This window comes from Pyrus communis, chromosome 13 (assembly GCF_041283825.1).
Source record: "Pyrus communis isolate YQ-2024b chromosome 13, ASM4128382v1, whole genome shotgun sequence".
In the NCBI taxonomy this organism is placed as follows: Eukaryota; Viridiplantae; Streptophyta; class Magnoliopsida; order Rosales; family Rosaceae; genus Pyrus; species Pyrus communis.
In genome coordinates, this window is record NC_142577.1 from 28,491,301 (window position 1) to 28,514,053 (window position 22,753).

Here is a 22,753-nt window from a genome sequence, read left to right on the forward strand (position 1 = left end):
TAACTGTCCTTTAGTCCCTTATGTGCAGTTTCCTTCAAATCTCCAATAGTTGCATCACCTGGAACAAAAACCACTATGTCTCCAATTGGCGACTCCCTTTCCTCTTGGATTTTGTTGGAGTGATGCTCATCACTCCAATCAATGTTTGGCCATGGAATTTGACATATGAATGTCAGTGGCAAAGATTCCCCTTGTGCAGCAATGTCAAATTCTTTCACAAAATGTTTACAATTCTGTATAATTTGAACACACTCCTTTACTTTACGTATAATTCAGTGAATCAGTGTATGCGAAACAACTGATCCCATAGCTTCCATGATAGAACTTGTATCCCCACTTGACAAACCACCAACGTCCTCAAGCGACTCTGAACAACAATTGAAGATCCATCCCAGCTTTAAAAGAATTGTCTTTAACACAGATTGCTTTGCATACAAGGATTCTAATCTGTTCACATTCTAATTACATAAATAATTACATTCCCAGATGAGTTTTCGCAATCATACCTGGTCCTAAGAAGAGTACACATTTTGTCCCAATAAATGGCGGTAACCATCAGAGTGAATCAATCAACCCATACATGATGTGGTTCTGTAAATCAAGCACACCATTATGTATAGGGTTATTCCAACCCTGTTCCGGCGGAATGATCACATGGTATCATCGGTTGCTAAATCAAACTTTGAAAATTGTGAATTTATCAACATCACACTATTTTCAAAGTTTGATTTAGCATGATTGAAATGTATGAACTTTGTTTTTATTGTGAAGGAGGTAAAGATTATAAACTTGCGCATACTTCCCAATTACTTATTTGTTAGTTTTTTTTTTCAAATGATAATGGCAAGGGGATTCAAATATAGAAACTTAAATTTAAATTAATTTACCAACGTTTTAATAAGTAAATGTTCATCTGTTTTGATAAATAAATAAGGTTCAGTGAATATGCTTGGAGTCTCGAAACACGTGGATATATTGTTTGGCGATGAAAATTTCAGTGTTTCTTGGTTAATTTTTCATTAGGTTTAATTACGACCTGGTAGATTGTTTAGATCCAATCTCTTTTTTAATAAAGATGGTATGTATGTTGCTACTTTTCGTGGATTCCTTATGTTGTATGTACTCTATTCTAGTGATTATTGATTGTGTATCTTGAGTTTAAATTTTTTGGATGTAAGGCACATCAGTGACTTGTAGATTGTTATGATTCTGTTTATACATGTATTCGATATGTTTAGTTAGTCGGTTAGTTAATCAATTGGTTTTGGTTGTAATTGGTTTGGGTTTGACTCATTTTGTAATATATATACATGGATTATTGGAGCAAGCATCTTCTGTGCAACCGATCATACCTATGATCATTCTGTTCGAGGAATGGTTAGCTATGGTTATTTATTGGGCATTAGGGGATGTGATGCGGGCTCTGTTGGCTTATCGAACGTTCATGGTTTTACAAGTGGGATACACATTCAGTCAGGAAAGCTACGAGATCAGCCACTTCGCATACCAAATTTCACTGACCCACATTGCATCATTGGAGCTTCGAAAGATTGCCGAAGTTGTTGACGAGCATCATACACTGAGAGCATTACTCCAAGAAAATTCCTACAAATCAATTATGAAATAGTAACTGTATCGGATTACTCGGATTGTGTGATGCTCTCAGTGCATCATATTTTCTGCCTCATGAATCTCCCCAACAAGATGGGAGAGAAGATCTTTGAGCATTCCAAAGTCCCTGTATCGTGAAAGTAATGCTTGCAACTGGTGTATGATGCTCTCAGTGTATGAGATTTCGAGGGAATTGAATCAAAATTTTATACGAAATCTCTGCAAATCAATTAAACTCCATAAAAATCCATGGATTTATAAATCCATTAAAATCTTTCAAATTCTCAATTGAATGCACCCCTCTAAATATTTTCATTATAAATTGAGTAGTTAAATTAGGTGCCGTGAATCACATAGTTCAACTATAACATGATGAAAAAGAAAAAACTAGAAAGAAAACAATTTATAAAATCCATAACACTAGTGGGGCTTCTCAACTGGGCAGCCATTCTTGTCCTTGGGGAAGTTTCAGTAAAAAAACTAATACCATAGTACCAATAGTGACTAAAAGAACCTATTTACCTCTAATTCCTGCAAAAGAAAAAAAAAAAAAAACAAAAAAAAAGAAAAAAAAAAAAACCCTAACACCATATCACATGCTCGGGACCGGACCGGGCTCATAACAATATTACATGATGTGTCATGTGATGTGTTAAAATTAATGAGGAAAAAAACTAAGAATAACAGACCCAATGAATGGATATATAGCAAGAAGCAGATAGAACAACAGATGGAAATAAATTAAGTACCCAAACAAAGCAATCACTTAATTCTTAGTTATAAACTATATCCCTCAAAAAGTTCTGCAGAAACAACTTATGTGAAATTGCAAAATAGGCAAATGTTCAGAAGACGACAGACAGAGATCGAGATCGATATGAGCAAATTAAGTGCCCAAACCAATCACTTTTTATTGTTACTAACAATTTGGCAAAAGAAAGTAAAAGAAAAAGCTTGGAAGAAAATCAATTTGTTGCTAACAAATAAGCCTCATGCACCACCAGATTCAGTACTACTACTGTTGTACTCGAAACTGTGCGCATATTTGTCGGATTCCAGCTCGGTCCGGCGGCAAGTTTTGCAACGAAAAATTTCTGGAACATCATCATCTTGTATCTTGAAGCACAATGTATGACACCGATTGCCGCAGGTGTCGCATTCCACCATCCTCTCACCGTCTTCCTCCTTGGCTGGGCATTTACACAGGAATGTCTTCAGGTGATCAGAACCGCCTTGGAACCACAGTTCCATGTCCTTCGCGTTGAAGCCGTCCCCTATCAATTTAACTGGATTATCATTCAAAATCTTAGAAGCTGGTGTTGTATCACACAATCCGAGAAAGATGTCGGACAATTCAAAGCATTCTTTTATGAAATAGTAACTGTCCTTCAGTCCCTTCTGTGTAGTTTCCTTCAAATCTTCAATAGTTGCATCACCTGGAACAACAACCACTATGTCTCCAATTGGCGACTCCCTTTCCTCTTGGATTTTCTTGGAGTGATGCTCATCCCTCCAATCAATGTTTGGCCATGGAATTTGACATATGAATGTCAGTGGCAAAGATTCCCCTTGTGCATCAATGTCAAATTCTTTCACAAAATGTTTACAATTCGTATACAATGGTACATCAATACTAGTTTTATATCATTGCATGTACCATTGTATATTTGTCCTTCCCATGGTAACTCCTTCAGCTGCAAATGATAAACATCCCTACCATTGTGGTCCCTTGTCGTACGGGCAAAAATGTGATGCTCATCAACCACCACGTTGTCTAGGTTGGACAACACATGATCTAGAACGGCGGTAGCCCCTACTGATGGCCGGTTAGCTTGCTTGTTTGCTCGAGCCAAGTCAACCGCTGCTTCCCGTAAAACTTTTCGGGGCATCGGAGGAGCACCATTGCCTAGTATCTCCTTGAATTGATTCACCGCTATGCGGATTTTGTCAGCTTTGCATTTGCTATTGTCCTTGAGCTCCTTTATGTCATCAACATTCCTGCTATTCCTCTTCATATTTTCTGCCTCATGAATCTCCCCAACAAGATGGGAGAGAAGATCTTTGAGCGTTCCAAAGTCCCTGTATCGTGAAAGTAATGCTTGCAACTGGTGGCCAAAGGAGGACTCGGCCATCTTTGAAAGCTCTAGTGACCCAATGTGGTTCAATGAATCAACGTATGCGAAGCAACTGATCCCGTAGCTTCCACGATAGAACTTGTATCCCCAATCCCCTTGCCATTATCATTTGAAAAAAAAAACTAACAAATAAGTGATTGGGAAGTATGCGCAAGTTTATAATCTTTACCTCCTTCACAATAAAAACAAAGTTCATACATTTCAATCATGCTAAATCAAACTTTGAAAATAGTGTGATGTTGATAAATTCACAATTTTCAAAGTTTGATTTAGCAACCGATGATACCATGTGATCATTCCGCCGGAACAGGGTTGGAATAACCCTATACATAATGGTGTGCTTGATATACAGAACCACATCATGTATGGGTTGATTGATTCACTCTGATGGTTACCGCCATTTATTGGGACAAAATGTGTACTCTTCTTAGGACCAGGTATGATTGCGAAAACTCATCTGGGAATGTAATTATTTATGTAATTAGAATGTGAACAGATTAGAATCCTTGTATGCAAAGCAATCTGTGTTAAAGACAATTCTTTTAAAGCTGGGATGGATCTTCAATTGTTGTTCAGAGTCGCTTGAGGACGTTGGTGGTTTGTCAAGTGGGGATACAAGTTCTATCATGGAAGCTATGGGATCAGTTGTTTCGCATACACTGATTCACTGAATTATACGTAAAGTAAAGGAGTGTGTTCAAATTATACAGAATTGTAAACATTTTGTGAAAGAATTTGACATTGCTGCACAAGGGGAATCTTTGCCACTGACATTCATATGTCAAATTCCATGGCCAAACATTGATTGGAGGGATGAGCATCACTCCAACAAAATCCAAGAGGAAAGGGAGTCGCCAATTGGAGACATAGTGGTTTTTGTTCCAGGTGATGCAACTATTGGAGATTTGAAGGAAACTGCACATAAGGGACTAAAGGACAGTTACTAATTCATAAAAGAATGCTTTGAATTGTCCGACATCTTCAACGCGAAGGGCATGGAACTATGGTCAACTTTTAGTTCGCTCCAATATCTTATATCACAAGGTAAAAAGTTTATAACTTACGTAATTAATTCTATATTTGAATCCCCTTGCCATTATGATTCGAAGAAAAAAAGGCTAACAAATAAGTGATTAGGAAGTATGCGCGAGTTTATAATCTTTACCTCCTTCACTGTAAAAACAAAGTTCATACATTTCAATCATGCTAAATCAAACTTTGAAAATTGTGTGACGTTGATAAATATAAATTCATGTTATTCACTTTCTTACACCAAAATCATAAAAATTGCATGGCGTCTTGACACAAACTGTTGAATCATCTGGGAATTTGACAATATGGATTTAAATTTAAAATCCTGTACAAGTTATTGGATTTGTGTGACGATTTTTTTATTGGTCTTGGGCCCATGCGACATTGGGTTTTCATATTCTCCTAAGATCGTGAAAAAAATAAAATAAAAGGCAGCACGTTGTATTATGTCCATAGGAAAAATTGTGTACCGAAAAAGGGCATAAAAAAAGTTCAAACCAAAACTTAAAATTTCTCTTCTCGCTCGATCTCCTTCAATCCCTCTCTTTCTCTCCTTCAAATTCTCATAGAAATTCATCTCTGAATTTGCGTGCACTCTTTGGAATTTCTTTTATCCCAGGTATTTCCTCTTCTCTTATTCTTTCTGATTGTTTTTTTTTAATTAGGTCAGGAAGTTCGTTGATCGAAGGAATATGGGTGCTAGTGCTACCTTGAAACTTCGTCGTCCCTCATCTGCCGACCGGATTTTAAAGCATTAACCTGTCCACTCTTATACATCAAGCAATATTAATACATTAACATTAATATTTCAACATTTATGTACTTATTTCGCTTGGTTATTTCCTCTTTTGTGGGAGATTATTGTTTTATATTTTATTTCATGTTATCTCGCATCAATTAGTATTGATATACGAATTTCTTCCCATTTTCTGATTCCGAAACACTATTTAATTAGGTCCGGAAGTTCGTTTTATCAAAAAATACATGGATGCTAGTGCTACCTTGAAACGTCCTCGTCCCTCGTCTGCCGACCGGGAGAGGGAGAACATGGGTGCTGTCTCAAAGCGTTGTCGTCTCCCCTCTACCGACTGTAGGGAGAGGAAGAACACGGGAGCTACCTTGAAACACCGTCGGGGTCGCTCATCTGGCGAATGGGAGACAGAGAACGTGGGTGCTTCGTCCATACGTCGTCGTCACTGCTCATCTGCCAACTGGGCAAGCCTTACCTCTCCCGCTCTCGTTTTGATTATGGATAAGCTGTTGGAGCAGGTTTTCCTTGTTTGCTTTGCTGTTGTTTGCAAGGATTGGCATGCTTTTGCTCAATAATACAAAGACAAAACAAAAAGCTTGCGTAAGGTACTTCCCTTGCTTATGATCCCTCCACGTATCAAAGGAGAGGGATACTCCGTTCCACATGGAAAGCGAGGGCTTTACAGCGTTTCTGAAGGAAAAGTGTACAAAAATGTTTTGTCATCAGTGCCTTGGAGTAAAAGGTGTTGTAGCTCCAACCAAGGCTAGCTCGTCTCAGTAGATGAACTAGACAAACTTCGATTGTAAGTGACTCTCATGAACCCTTTCAGAAAAGCAGTGGCTCCCATTCTTCTTCCTCCCTTGGATGATCCCAATGCCGATCCTTCTGGTCCCATCTATTTCAATGATTGGTTTCCAAAGGTTAGGGTGATCCTGATATGAATTATCAAGACAGTAAATATGCAGTGTAGCAATCTACGACAGAAGTCGTAGGTTGGCTTTCTTTGAAAAGCGACAAAAGAGTTGGACATACATTGACAACCAAGAGAGCTGTGATGCTATAATTTATAAAAGCCAAGTCTACGGAGTTGAAAGCAGGCCGCCAGAAGCAAAGGTTCGTACAGATAACCATAGTCGATTCGTGAGTAAGGGATATCTTGTGGAATCAATTAAAGGAGACCTACTGCATGTTCGAAGATTTTTGAAAAAGGAGGCCATGGAGTACCGGACTGAAAGCTTTCAGGTTTACAAGTTGGTGTTCAACGAGGGGACGGAGCCACTGTTGAGCAGATTGAGGTAAAAAGCGTTGGAGGTGAGGCTGTTTTTGTTGGTGATAACCATTCATGTCTGTATTGGCTTCAGACCATCTGGGGTGCCGACCGAAATGCATTTGCCACATGGATGATTTGAAAGAAGTTGTGGACGAACCCAAGTTTTTTTTTACTACAACGAACCAAGTGACATGGGCATCTTCAATTTACAGGACGAGAACATCACAAGACACTATTCTCTAATTTTTCAGATCATTAATAATTCATCTGTCATTTGGATTGTGCCGCCTTCTAATTTACTTTGTTGAATTTCGTGATGTGTGTATTGCATATAGCGGCAAATCAAGCCGAAGATTACCCAGTGTAACGTACCATTGTTCTAAATTTCTTTACGTTAATTTAAATCTAAAGCCGGATTAGATATATGTAATTGGATTAAGCTTTTCATTCATTCTCTAAAAGAGAAATAAAGGCCTAAATTTAAAATCTAGTTAGTGATTGGATGTGTGTGACGATCTTTTATGGGCCATGAGCCGAGACGATATTGGGTTTCTATATTCTTGTAGCATTGCGAATGACAAGAAAAGGCAGGGCCCGGAAACAGTAATACGACGTCGTCTTTGTCCAATAGGGAAAATTGAGAACCGACTCGGAAAAAAGGGCATAAAAAAATTTCGTGAACCAAAACTTCAACAGAACGATTGAATCGAGCGGACTGGTTGATTGATCGGAAAAACTCCGTTGAACAAGTAGCAATTCCAGAAGGAGAAAATGGTATGCAAATTCATCTCTTTTCATCAATTTCAATTAAATTAGGGTTTCCTATTCGTTCTTGAAGCTATTGCAATATTAGGGTTTTGATATCGGATTAGACGCGTTTCATATTCGAGTTAATTGATCTGAATTTTGTTAATTTATTGTCAAACGAAGTTTTCTATGTAAGATGAGGGCTATAAAGTTTGAATTTTCACGTTCAATATATCCAATTTTTGGAGTGTTTGGATTTTAATTTTTAATTGTGCACGGATTTGATTCTGCTTTCGATTGTGATTATTTGAGAACCTACGATCGCATTGATTCATTATTGAAAGTTTAAAAATTGATCGATAATGTTGCTCGTCTAAGATTTTAGGTGACCCAATGAGCTCAAAAGGATTTTGTGCTGATGCTATTTCGATATTTAAATGTAGAGGAGATAAATTAAACATATAGTTCTTCACCAAAGAAAATTTGGAATGTTATTTTTTCTAATGTAATTGATCGTTATGAAACAATGGTTACAAATACTTGGGCATGAGATGAATCTTTTGTATTTTGACAATTGTATTTTCGTAGTAATATTTAGGATTTTCTTTTCTTTCTGCTTGTAGATTTGTTCAATCTACTAAATGTTTTACCTGGTTCTCTGCAGTCTACACTTGCAGCTGCTAGGGCAGACAACTTTTATTATCCCCCAGAATGGTCGCCAAAGAAGGTATGCATCTGTTGTACTCCTGTTAGAATATGTCATGGTGGGGTGGTTGGTTTATGGAGTTCTAATGTTGATTTTTGTTTCAGGGCTCCTTGAACAAGTTCAACGGTCAACATGCTCTGAGAGAGAGAGCAAGGAAATTGGACCAGGGAATTCTGATTATAAGGTAACAAGTCAAACTCATATATGTGATGTGTTTGTTAGACGGTCTAAATGTGTCTCAGGAAGCATTTTTTTTAATGGAAAGTTTTAATGTGGTTGAGTGACTACTGTGGAATAGCTAATAATGGGCTTTTTTTGCTTCTTTGTTATTATCTTACTAAACTGTTCCCCAGTGAGAAGATCCTGTGTGATATCTATTGTGAGATTAAAGCCTTATTAACCGACTGAATTACTCTTTCCTTCTTGTTGTAGTTTTGTAAGTGATTTGATTTGTGCGATGATAGTTTCACTTATGTCATTTTCTATTTATGGCTCTGATAAGCTCTAAATGGAACATGGAAACTTAGTTACTTCGTTTTACTGCTCACTTTACTTCGTTTTACTTCTGTTGGTATATTATAGTTTGTAGGCATTAATCTATTTGGAAGTTTTTTTCTTGGATAGTGCTTACTGTTTCACTGTTTGTAATATGTATGGACACACACATGTATATGAAAACTGTGGTTTTTACTGTACTCCACTTTAAGCATTTGCAGTTATGTGCTTTTTCTTGCAAACTAGGCTGAATGATATAGTTTAGGTGGAAAATGGGAAATTTAATGAAATCCTGGCAATCATATGTGCGTCATTCTGATATATTGATTGTTATGCATTCAGGTTCGAGATGCCTTACCATATATGGTGCGGTGGTTGCAATTCTATGATTGCGAAGGGTGTTCGTTTTAATGCAGAAAAAAAGCAAGTTGGAAATTACTACTCTACAAAGGTATACTTTCCAACCGGTACTTTTATATTCAGAATTAAATTGGCTACTATTAGTTTTGCTACCCCTTGATCAATAGAAATCCGTGTCTTCATTTTTTTAGCATGCCTGCCTTTCTTCTTCGTCATTCTTTCTTACCGGTTTTAGTTAATGCATTTATTAAAAATCAAGGTTTTATTTCATGCCAGATATGGAGCTTTACCATGAAGTCTCCATGCTGCAAACAAGAGATTGTTATTCAGACAGATCCGAAGAATTGCCAGTATGTGATTATTAGTGGGGCCACGCAAAAGAATGAGGAATTTGACGTTGAGGATGCGGAAACCTTTGAACTTCCTGCTGATGAAGGTTGGTTTAGAAGTCGCTGCAAATGGTGTTTCTTTTGTGACTTTTATAATGCCTCATTGAAATAGATTGAGCTTGTTGTACTCCAATTAAGTAACTTGAACTCAACCAAAAAAGGAAGTAAAATGAAGGGTGTGAATGGAGTCCTTTCATCCCTCTTTGTTAATTTCAGTTGTGTGATCAAAGGTTGAATTATTCTTCTTGAGATTTGGACCACTTGTTGCTTTATTTTGATGTTTCCTTTTCTGCTCTCATAACAAAATTAATTTTTTGTTCTCCAGAAAGAGGAAAGCTTGCGGATCCATTTTATCGTCTTGAACACCAAGAAGAGGATTTGCAAAAGAAGAAAGAAGCCGAGCCATTACTTGTTCGCCTACAGAGAATTTCTGATGACAGGCATTTAGATGACTATTCCCTCAACAAGGCCCTCAGAGCCAAACTTAGAGTATGTCACCTGATCATTTTTAGTTCTTCACTTAAATGTTTTTCTCACACAGATGCATTGTTTGATATTAGAAAAGTCAAAATTATTACTTTTCACTTCTCCTTTACGGTTTATATAACAGAGTGATGAAAAATGTAGACATGGAGAGATAATTACAAGTTTTTAGTCTGCCCTACCCATATTTCCTTATAAAGTATTTAGATATGATGAAATATGATTAGAAATCTCTCTTCTCAGTGTGCGTGTAATATATATATATATATAAAATTTATTCTCTTCTTGCATCATTTTCTGCCTCTCAATTGAGAATGAACTGAGCTTGAGTGTTGAATTTGGCATTACATAAAGGGTTCCCTCACTATTTACTATTGTTTTATTTCAGTCTCAAAAGAAAAGAGTTGCCGAAGAAGAGGCTGCTTCCAGGAAGATGGGTCTCGGTTTACGACTGCTTCCAGTGGCAGAGGAGGATGCTGCTGCTGCGTCGCGTGTGAAGTTCGTTTCCAAGTTTGAAAAAAATAGGAAGGATAAGCGAGCACTAATCAATGCGGCTTCAATTTTTCCTGGCGTATCTGGGACTTCTAAGAAGAGTTTGGAACTACAATCCAAGAGAAGAAGGATAAGTGCTGCTGCTGCATCCAACTTACTTACAGGGGGATTCAAGCCATCATCATGGTCCCAGAATGCGGTTTCTTCAGGCAGGCAAAATGGAATGTCAGTCACAGTGAGACGCCTCTAGTCATCGAACAACATATGTAATCCCTACTTTTGGTTTTTCCCGGTCGATATAGGCAACTGAGTGTAAAATGTGAATGTCCTCTTCTCGGATTCTTTTTAGTTTTTCTTGTTACCATGTTCCCGTCCTTCGTTATTCTCCTCTGTGCACGAGATCTGATTCAGTTTCAGTACGCTATGTGTGTGTTTCTGGTGTTGTAAATAATCATATTTCAGGTAATGAAATGCCTAATGATGCATAAATTCCCATATTAAGGCGGTGTGGTTGATAATTCGTTTCTCACGTGAGAAGTGATGCTTCTCCGCAAAGTTATTGGTAACTTACTTTAGGTGATTAATGAAAAAGCACCTCTCGTGTGTTTTTCTTTAGAAAAGTGATTCCCACGCTCCCATAATCACTTGCAAACGGAACGTTGCCTTAGCATATCTTCGATGAGGTGCTCAAAAAGTCAGAGCTTAACCAAAAAGATGCTCTGAAAATTAATCCAGCGATCATCGATCGAGGTGTTCGTGCATGCATGCATCGTTGTTGATTGTTCAGTTGACATAAGCTGCAGTTCCTGTACAGGAATCGTTTGTAAAAAGGAAAAATTGACTTTAATCATCGCGATCTAAGGTAACTTTAATTTGCTTGCATTAAGAAATGTGTACAAGAAATTAAAAGCATTTTCTGCTTCTGTAAGTTGTAGTAAAAGAGAAACACAACCATGGTTTGGTGCACTACAACTCTGGCAGAGCAATTATATAGCCAGCTCTTCACTGTTCACAACAACTCAACCTCAGTGCTCTTCTCAAGATACACACACACACACACACGCAACTATATATATGCAGAAAGGAAAAAGAAAGACAAATACAAAAAAATACAGTATAATTAATTGTGTATAAAATTGTCATTGTGTGCAGTTGGTAAGCCAAGATCTTTTGCCCTTTCTTTTGGGTCCGTACAGCCTGCGCGGGCCTAAAGTCTACCAAACACTGCAATAAGATCACGCAAACTGCTGAGTTTTGACAAAACCAAATCCAGTCCTAGATATAAACGAACCATACATCACATACCCTTTATCTTAGAACATAATGTTCGTTAAATTTTTTGAACTTAATAGATGCCTCAAACATTTCGTTGTGACTGATATTTTGCAGAATTATATATGAAGTACAACTTAAAAAAATAACAGTTTGGATCATTGAAGTTCAATATAGAGTGACCTCACAACTAATCCTCGTTTTTAAAATAAAAATCCTTTGGATAAGGGCATGCCCTATATAATTTGCAGAAAAAGAGATCGATGGCCGAAAAATCATAACGTACGTACGCTAAAAGACAGGCTCCTCCACCTACAAAGCCGTCTATTGGGGTTCTTTTCTCTCGCTCTCTATACATATATACGCAGACTTTGTATGTAAGAGACAGATTTAGGTTTCGTTTTAAGTGTAGCTGAATCTGTGCAGGTAGATGATTATATATATAAACAGTCTCTTTCACTGTGTTCATTTTTTGTTTTAGGCTCATGGCGTTTGCTTGGTTAGTTGGGAGATGGAGAAACTGCCTGGTTTTGATGGGGCAAAGAGAGCGCTGCAAGTTTTGTAGATAGGTCAGTATATGTCTTTCTTGGATGTTAATGTTTTAGTTCATTCTATATGCTACGTACTCTTAAAATTTGATTATTGGATTTATATATTTGTCTGTTTTTGTTACAACTCTATACTGGTTGTATTGTTATACAACAGAACAGATATTTAATCATATGATTCTATTTGTCTTCTTGGAAATAGATTTAGCAAGAGATATGCATGTGAGAAATTAAGAATGGGAATTTGCTTCAAATCCCAGTTGTTGAACTAATCAAAACTAAATATCCACGAGAGTGATGAAAAAATTTGGCGATACAAAGATCAGGTATCCATGACATACTAAAAGCTCATTATTTCATCAATTGAGATTTGAAAAATGATCATTTTGGCTAATTTCCCAATCAGAATGAGAATTAATCAGAGTTCTAATTTGTAAAAAAACACACAAGTTTTTGGGTTGCTGATCTCATATATATCATGTAATCCTGATGATATATAATTATATATACGAGAACATAATTATGTTTTTTTTCTTTGAAGAATACAAGTAAAGACTTGTTAACTGTTAACAGATGATTAAATTCCGTCAAGACTTTAAAACAACTTATTTATCTTCATTCTAACTTTTTGTGAATGAGTTTCAGCAGTGAAAATGTCAGTGATTCTGCAATACCAATACCATTGTAACTAGTGATGTAAGTTTTTTTATTTCTTCTTAATTAAAAAAAAATAGAGGAAAAATATACTGTATACCGTTTAGGTTGCTGAAGAGAGACTAGAGTAACAGTTACTTCCATTACTTTTGTGAGCTTTATTGTCTTCGATTTGTCATCGATTAATGCTGCAGATGCAGTAGTAGCTCTGAATGAAAGAAGTAGTAGCAGTTAAGGCAGATGGGTTTTTAAGTGGATTGAACGAAAAAGCAGTCAAAACTAGAGCCAAGTAACATGTTGGCTTAGGGGGTAAAATTCTTATGTCCTGACCCATAGACCATAGTAGGTAGTATATAGCTAGGGGCGAGTCTAGGCAGTAGAACTAATGACCCGTAAGCACTCAATATTGTCACAAAGTTGCACAATACAAATTCATTGTAGGGATGTGATTTCCGTAAACATTGTTCTCCTTTTTGTACAGCATTACTTCTTGTTATCGCTTTGATTAATTCTCCTTTGGTTCCTTTAATTTGAAGACCAAAAATAAACATAGATGTGTATGAAGAAAAAAATAGTGTGTAAAAATCACTTCCTATAAAACAAAAAAAGATGATAAGTAACATAAAGGATCTTAGAGGGTTTCAATAAATTAGCTTTGGAAAAGATGCAAGTTTAATTCATGGTAGGTCAGGAATCTGAAAGCTTATTATGACAAGAAAGATCAAGATCCAAAATGGTGATTAGCTAGAAAAAGGAGGTGAGAGAAAATTGAAAATAGAATATTCTAACCCCTCCCTTGACATTCATTAGTTTGGGGTACATGATGAACTGAAAGTTAAGAATATTATAAAATTCAGGATCACCAGAAAAAAGAGAATTTAACATCCAAAGTGGAAAACACAGGCATACATGAAATTCCACAGATTAGTGGATCATCTCAAGAGAATTTAGCATCAATTCTCTCTGTGGATTTCAACTGATTTTTTTACGGACACTCTGTGTGCGTGCTTGTACTGGCTAGACTATAGGAAACAACAATTATCTTTAGGACTCTGAAAGTAAGCTTTCCAGAGATACAAAAACACACAGACATCATGTGCATATGGTGATCATTCAGTGAAATATGAAGGATCCAAATTATCATTTAACTGCACTAGATAAGTTCAAGCGTAAAAATATAAAAGTTCCAAGAAGAAATGATACTAAAAAATGTAATTGTGCTCATCATCAAGGGCCACACATAGTAATATGCAGACTTCTTCAATGTGTGATGGTGAGATACTTTCTTTCACCTAAATCAGTATCTACTAAAAATTTAATTTGTAGGAGATATATATAGCATACCACAATTTGTATAACAGTTTAAGTATTCCTAGAATACCTAGGTCATGAAAATGAATGGATGAAATTTATACCTTTTGAAAGCTTGAAACACAGATAAAAGAAATATATGAGTAGCTAGGCACGTAATTTATGGTAATTCATAGAACATACACAAATACATATGTAATATGCTTTTCAACCTAGGCTACCCAGCAAACAAAACAAGGAAGTTAGCATAAACAGACAATATATATACTGAATTCCTTGGAATTTGCAGCACTGTAAAATTAAACATATGCAACCAAAGTCAGGCTGACATGTTATATTAGTTGGCCTAAAAGCATTCTCAGAAACACAATAAAAGCTTCTATGGACCTTAAACTTGATAAAATAGAGAGATAAACTATATGAATGGAATTTAGCTACTAGGAAAAAAGAAAAAGAAACTAATCAAGATGTTTTCATTATTACCTGGAATTACAGACAGTAGGCTCTTATACCGTGCATGTGAGAAAAGCCGTCATCATGGCATGGCTCCGTCCAAGCGGAGAGCACCATCTACTATGTTTATAAATTCTCTCCGATAAGATTATGGTTTTTAGATGCTGTCTCTGTGCGTGGGTTAGGTTATATATTTAATAGGAGATCAATGAGCTGGGAAAGGAATATGATGCCTATGATCATCCTAATGATTGTTATCAGCTGCAGGTTTGCTACATGGAGAAATACATATCCAAAGCAAAAGAATATTTGAAATGTGGCATGCATATAGTAAAGTTTACTCTTATTTTCCAGTTTTATTTTATATGTCTATGTGATTGTCTTCCCTTGCAATTTTAGGGAAAAACTGAATTACTGCAACACTATTTTCCTAAATGATCAATGATCGAAGATGTACTATATATATGCTAGCATACTATTTCAGTTATATTACGGAAAGTAACGACGATGATCAGAAAATATAAAATCACAACGATGCTAGCATAACATAAAATCTCCAATCAAATTATTATAGTACCTGACACTGTATTGCACAAATGTTTTTATAAATTCAAGAAATTACGACATCTTCAAATTACATTTTCTAACAATACATTCGAATAAAGTTTAGAGAGATGCCTGAAAACATTTTTCTCGCACTGTCGAAGATAGCAATCCACTACAACACAAATTACCAGTGAATATATTCGGATACTGAGCTTGATAATTAGCTATATATAGCAGCAGCAGCAGGAGGAGAAGGTGGAAGAAGATTCGTTAATTTCCAGTAAACAGGGGCTGCAAAGTACTAATATTTGAATTGATCTCAAAATTTGAAGAGGTAGTGGAGTTTTGGTCTTGAGCCTTGGCTAAGGTGTTGAGGAAAATTGAATTAGGGTTTTGCTCTTGAGTACCGGTCCCGAAAATTGAGCTAGGGTTCTGTTGTTTTGGGTATGAGGTAGGGTTTTGCACTACTTGCAGCACGTTACCTGTAATAATATTCTTGGTGTTGTTGATTGCTCCCCAATTCCCTGGAAAATCACAGTCCTCAGAATTTTCTCCACTTGCCTCTGCATGTCGCGAAAAATCAAAATTCAAAAACGAGCTTTCTGCACCACCACAACTACTACTTGTTCTGCCCACAATTTTCTGACCATCGTTGGGACGATTCATGCTCATCATCATGGAATTCATCATTCCAGCTGTTTCAAACAATTCATTAGGGTTTTGTTGTTCTTGATGCTTATGGCTTTGCTTTGTACTCTGATGATCTTGATCAAACCCTCTGATCCTCATCAACTTCTCCCTTGTTCTCTCTCTTGCCCTTGCTCTTGCCTCCACCCTCGATTCCCTTGCAACCACGGATAACTTCCTGTTCTTTTTCTCCCTAGCCAACCCAACAGAAATGTCACCTTTTGCAGCACTACTATTTGGCTCCATAATTTTCGATGCGACATCACCGGTAGTACTCTCTGATGAATTCACCTTTGCAGTTGCACCGCCATTTGTGCTGCTGTAATCCTCCTTGGGTGAGACGAGGAGGTGCTGCTTGAGGTCCTTGATGGCGGTCTTTGACTTTGTGAAAAGCCACTCAATTGTTTTGCTGGCTTTGTCAAACCCCAACATGTCTTGAAGATCAAAGAACTTCCGGGCAATTTGGAGGGACAGCCTCATTCTCCGGTCTCTTGGACCTTGAGCTGTGTAGATCTTGCTGTGTCTGTCTTTTTTCCCACTCGCTCTCTTTCGAGCAAATTTTGCCTTTTTCTCTCCACCTCCTTCTCCATTCATCTTCACATTATTTTTCTTAATCTGTGAATCTGCAGCCGGGATAACAGTGATCTGGTCGGCACGGTTGATCAACTCCATTGTTTTGTTTGAATTTGAATCCACAATGCTTATTTTAGCGCTACTGTGAGCTCGAATATGGTTGGAATGCGTTGCTACATTAGTAGTACTGGAGTTGTCAATCAAGAGCTGCTGCTGAGATAGCAAGTAGCTCAAGAGCATTCCATCGTGTTCAAGAAAATCAGGTGCCTGCTGCTGCTGCTGCTGGTCATCAGAGTAGTAGTACTGTGAATAGTATTGATGATGGCCACCATGTGATGATATTGAATTAGGGTTTTGATGAAAATCATCAATAATACCATTTGTGTGGTTGTCATCACATAGAAAAGGTAGCTGGGAATTACTAGTGGTGCTGCTAGAAGGAAACATGGATATATAATTGTATATGACAATTCTTTAGCTCCACAAAACCCTAAAGATTGTGATGATGCATGACGTCTCTTTTAATTCGGTGCTGTTTTGACCGCCGGAAAAACAACACAAACAATAGTAGTAAAGAGAAAGGGCAAGAAATAAATCGACTACTATGTGGATGCCCTGGAGGGTTACTGTTCTTCTACATGTATAAGAGAGCCTTAAAGGAAAAGGACGCAACTAGTTATGAAGAGCTATAAAGAAAACACAAAGTGCAGAGTCTGATGAGGGCGATGGCGGTGCCTTGTTGCTAGTGTAGAGCTGAACCAAGACCTGGAAACTGGTTTTTGCTTCACCATTATTACATATTCAAGCAAGAAAATGTCACCGTACTCCACAGTAGTAGTACCGGGTTGCAAAAGAAAGAAAGAAAGAAAGAGAGTGAGTGGATACGAAATATAGAAAGAGCACGAGGGACGGAGAGAAGAGTACACATAAGTGAGATAGCTAGGTAAAGCTATATACATGTATATATAAGATAGACATCTAGCTAGTCGTGCAACTGATGATATCTCTTGGGTCCTAATTTGAACATGTAAGTGAATGGTGACACATCACGTGGGTGAGTGCAGGGGTGAGAGCAAGAAAGCGACCGAACCTAGCTATCCTTTTTCACAACCCTCTGTGTTTGTGTAAAGAGCGACCACAAGCTAATAAGGTTATTTGCTTTATAAGAGTCGGAAGAACGTTTATCGTACGTATCTTAACTCTTGTTTTGTAATGAGGATGTTTCCACAATTCAAATCCATGACTTTTTTATCATAAAAGAGACATTTTCATCGTGCCAATCTTCTGTGTTTGTGTGTGAATATAATTCATTATTTTGTTTTTTATAAGAAAGAATAAAGAAAGGAAGAGGTGTGTAGTAATTAATCAATCAATATTCGATCCTGTAATGTGTGTAAGTTGTTAATTACGTTTTATATAAGTTACTCTCTTGATTATATGATATTCTTTGAAAAACTTATTCATATCTCTACGGAATTTTTAGAGGGCTAGAAACTGACCGCCTACATGTATAGGTGCCCTGGAAAGAGTGAGAGAGGAAGAGAAAGAGATCGATGGAGGAGAGGACAATTATATGATAAATGTAACAGTGTAACACAGAGAGACGAGAGGTTATAGGCTATAGAGGGCCATAGGCTACAGGTCTTGTACAATATTTAGGGCCAGCTGCTTTTGATTACCACCATGGAAGGCAACGCTTGCTTTGACTGGCTTACCAAATGTCCCTATCATTCTCTGACTCGATTCAACATCTATATATACACAATATTCTTTTCAATATTAAAACAATAATATTGGTCTTTCTGCTTCCACACTTCACTTAAATAATATACCAGTGAGATAATATCCTAGCTAGTTTCGATCACACATGCATATATATGGATATGATCCCTCGTTGGTCTTCAAATTATTCTCAAACACCACGCGCGTCTACTATACGTTTTGTTGGAAGTTTTTCAAAACGAAGACAATTTAAATAGAGGGCAGGAGGGAGGAGTTTCGGTATGGAGCTTGTAAAAGGGGCAACTGAATAGACATGGTTTATAAGAATATTACCTCAATTTAAGAGAGATTTTTGGGTGACGAAAATAGAATTCCGCACATCAAGTGTCATAATACAAGTGATTTGACACTTGATGTACCGGACATGTTCTGACCCACAAAAAAAGTTCTCCAATTTGAAGTGGTGCAATACAAATGTTTTTTGGATTTGAATGATTGTCCAACTATTTTAGATGGGAACACTTAAAGTACTACAAAGCAGGAAGAATTCCGGAGTTTAAGAAGACCATAGCGTTGGTAGAAAACTTCCTACAAGTTATCAAAGAACATCTTTTATTTATGTCTAATTTATCATTGAAAACCAAAACCACAAAAGGCATAAATATCTCATGATAGTGTTATTCACACAATTATCTTTACCTTCTATATACCTTTATTAAATTTTTACCGTACATCTTCAATTCATTTTGTCATACGGTCGAAAATTGAGAGAGGTGTGTGAGAAGTAAAAATGAGTGTGGATAGCACTACACCGAAAATTAACCAGGATGTGTGAAAAATAAAAATAAATGTGTAGATAGCACTACCAATATTGATCTGTGGCAAATTTATTTCTGGCCTTTCGCTCCATATTCTAGTAGTTCACTCTTTATTTTTCAACTTATGGTTCTTTTTTTTCTTTCTAAAGAACAAAGGGACCGGCGAGTCCTTGTCACAATTTAATGGGGATGATCATTATGATCAAGTGGCTCAAGTTTTTTTTTTTTTTTTTTTTTTTTTTTTTTAACATAAGCGATAGCGATTTCATTACTAATTAAGAATGGTTACAATGGATTTTACTTGGGTAAATTTCTCTATTGACCATTACATTGATCTAGAGATAATTTGTATAGACAGTCAAAATGATTAAACTCTTATATGGTTACCACAAATAAAAAACCGTAAGTGCAAATTTACTGTAAAAATAATAGACGCAACAAATATATATATTAGGTCACACATAAAGAGTGGCTCAGGTTAATGGAAAGGGATCCTCTCTAGATCCCTTCCACCTAATCTATCAAGTCTGGAGATCTGAGTCATTAAAATTTGATCCAACGATTACAAATAAGGACTCATTTAAAAAGTTATAATAACTTTAGCCATTGGATTCAATTTCAATAGCCCAAATCTCCAAACTTGGTAAATTAGGAGGAAAGAATCCGGAGATGATCCCTTTCCCAAGTTAATTTCTAACGACAAACAATTGGTTTTACAAGAGTTTAATTAGTAAACGGTCACATGTCAAAATGTTTCCCAAAAGCTGAACATAGAGATGATGCAGCATAAAGAGAAAATTGAGTGCTTAATATTCTATATTTTTATTTATTTATTATTTTAGAAAACCTCAACACACAAAGAGAAAATTGAGTGATTACTATTCTATATGTTTTAGAATCTACTGCTCATCCGCCAATTATTAGGTCGATCGATATACACACATTGTATCATTGCGAGCCGATTTGCTGTGCATTCATATAACCTAATACCAGTACGTATCCGATTATCCGAAGACAATAAGCTTCAAAAAATAAAAAACACATATAGATTACGGAATTCTAGATATGATACGTCAACACAACAAAACTCAAAATTCACATGAATGTGTAATCCGTTGAGTAGATAATTGACATAACTATTATTTGAGTAAGAATGATAAATTTTCTCCATTTTTTTATGAATGATATGAATTATTGTATTACTATTATTTTTACATTGACTAAAATATTGATCAAAATATAGGCCGATACATATCCTAAACAACCGAGCGCAGACACAATGCATGTCAAACTTTTGCCCAAAATAATTTGGTTCACTTTTCTATTTTCTTTGGTCATATGATTTGGTCCACTTCACTTGGATCACCTAGCTAGTACCAATTATTGGTGTTACTAGCTAAGATTAATTTCCTGATAAAAACAAAGATTAATTAACTAGTTGCTTGTTCATATGAGAAAATTTAACTACTTGTACTTTCATGTGATCAGATATGGTTTATTATACGATCACAAATTAGTAGTGATTGACAAATTGGGCAGCTTCAAAGCCTCAAGCCTCGAGACCTTGGAGGCTTGGAGGGAGGAAGAGGAATCAGTAGATTTTTTATATATGGCACAAGATAATATTGATTTGGGACCAATATTAGTACATGTGTAACCTCTTCGATCATTCGTTTAGTTGAATATCAAAGTACGCGACGAACAAGACTAAGAAGAATATTATTAAACAAACGAGGATGCCGAAACGGCTACAAAATCCTAAGAGACTACATCGTGACTAACTTGTTTCTTAAACTAAATTACGAACTATATTTACAGAAAACTAAACCTACGACTCGGATGGGCTAGGCCCAAATCCTAAACTAACAAGCAAAACTCAAATATTAAGATAAACCTAAGTACTAATATTTTCCAACACCACACCCCCCCGGGCCGTCAAACTCATGGTGGTAAAGGACATGAGTTTGCCAACAAGCAGATGCGGATGCAAGTTCCATTATGCTAATTTGCGATGCCAATTCCAATATGAAATTCCATTAGTGCAAGTGCAAGTTTCTAATGCCAGCGTCAGTGCCAATGCAAGATTCCAATGCCAATTACGAACTTCCGAACAAATCAATAAAAAATCCAGTTCACCATGTTCACAACGTCATCCAAATGATCACCAGCTCAAACACTCAAGCAATCCTTACGGTGGGCAACAACAGGCTTCCCAATACAAGCCAAACAAACCATATTTCTTTCTTGCCCGTGTGGGCCTGAACCTCAAACAATTTTCAATTTCCTTGTCTTCCTTCCTCCTTCTCCACGCCGAGTTTTACTAGGCAGTGCATACAAATACCATTACATATACTTTGACTTCAAAGTCCAATCTAAATTCCAAATTTCGTCATCAATTCCACAGAAATCAAAACCCAGACTTCAGAAACAAAAATAACAGAGCAGCGCTAGTGCCTAATACCTCAATTCTTGGGTTTGGGGTTGGTCAGATAGCAGGTTCGTGGGTCGTGTTGCAGCAGCGGTGTGGCGGGTCAAGGTGGATGCAGATGAAGGTGGTCCAAGGAGGAGACAAACTCGATCCGAGTTTGTGTTCTCGGGTCTGGGCTTCGTCAAAACCAGTGGCGAGTATGAGATTGCTAGGGATGCAGGTCAGACGCTGGAGTACGGGACAATAACGAACGACGAACAATGAACAACGATAATTTTTTTTCGTTTTTTTGACTTCAACGAATTTATCTAAACTGGAACGATCAAACAGCGGAAGACGACAACAAACTGACACGGGACGTACAAGAGCAGATTAAATCCCGAAGGATCAAAACTGCTCTGATACCAATTTGAATATCAGAGTGTGCCACGAATAAAACTAACAAGAATATTATTAAACAAATGAGAATGCCAAAACGATTACATACTACATCTTGACTAACTTGTTTCTTAAACTAAATTACAAACTATATTTATAAAGAACTAAAGGAAACCCTAACTTGGATGGACTAGGTCCAAATCCTAAACTAACAAGCAAAACCCAAATATTAAAATAAACCTAAGTACTAATATTTTCCAACAACTTTTTGTTGATCTTATGCGTTTGTAACCTCTGGAGTGTTTAGAATCTCATAAAATGTCTTATCATTACCGGTAGAAACTCTATGTTTATCTCTTTCATTGTGCGACGAGATAAAGTATTAAGGGTGTATTACGAGGGATGACATCAACCAAAGAATCTCTCTTTGAAAAGGTAAGACGTTAGAAACAATACCAATTTGTACAATGCAATTAGGTCGCCAGGATTAGTGGTGGGTTCGAAAAACCGAAAGTTAAAGGGAAAAAAAAAAAGTAATGTTAGGGAGATTAAATTTTGAAAACTAAAGAACATGGAGGTTGATTATTGATTTATTACTTAAGCGTTGATAAACGCGCTTATTCCTACATGTGACACATCATTTAGTTTACAAATTTAGTCTCTAAATTTAGTCCCCTTATCGTTACCCAAAAAAAAATATATATATACCAAACACCAAACTGAAATCTGTTGGTTTAGTTTCGATTTCAGTGAACCAGAAACCGAATCAAATTGTTTTAATTTATTTTGCTGATATGCACTCGTGGGTTTATATATTTCAGGCCGGCCAGGGCCGGTTAACAGTTTTCAATTTTTGGGCCTTATTATCGTTCTTCTCCAGTCCTCACTCTCT

General features: G+C 36.7%; 2 protein-coding genes and 1 pseudogene across 2 annotated transcripts; 2 read left to right on the forward strand and 1 right to left on the reverse strand.

Moving 5' to 3' along the window:
* Window positions 1-6,219: 6,219 nt before the first annotated feature.
* On the forward strand, window positions 6,220-7,242 carry LOC148692052 (putative F-box protein At1g44080; annotated as a pseudogene).
* Window positions 7,243-7,432: 190 nt separating this feature from the next.
* LOC137737609 (uncharacterized) lies at window positions 7,433-10,972 on the forward strand. The gene is made up of 7 exons (XM_068477145.2): window positions 7,433-7,573; window positions 8,211-8,273; window positions 8,357-8,436; window positions 9,090-9,198; window positions 9,384-9,543; window positions 9,822-9,985; window positions 10,368-10,972. The coding sequence occupies exons 1-7, from the start codon at window positions 7,571-7,573 to the stop codon at window positions 10,719-10,721; spliced, it is 933 nt and encodes a 310-aa protein (XP_068333246.2). The 5' UTR covers window positions 7,433-7,570; the 3' UTR covers window positions 10,722-10,972.
* A 4,260-nt stretch (window positions 10,973-15,232) lies between these two features.
* TCP12 (TCP domain protein 12) lies at window positions 15,233-17,446 on the reverse strand. The gene has a single exon (XM_068475894.2). The coding sequence runs from the start codon at window positions 16,960-16,962 to the stop codon at window positions 15,526-15,528; it is 1,437 nt and encodes a 478-aa protein (XP_068331995.2). The 5' UTR covers window positions 16,963-17,446; the 3' UTR covers window positions 15,233-15,525.
* Between the last annotated feature and the right edge of the window lie 5,307 nt (window positions 17,447-22,753).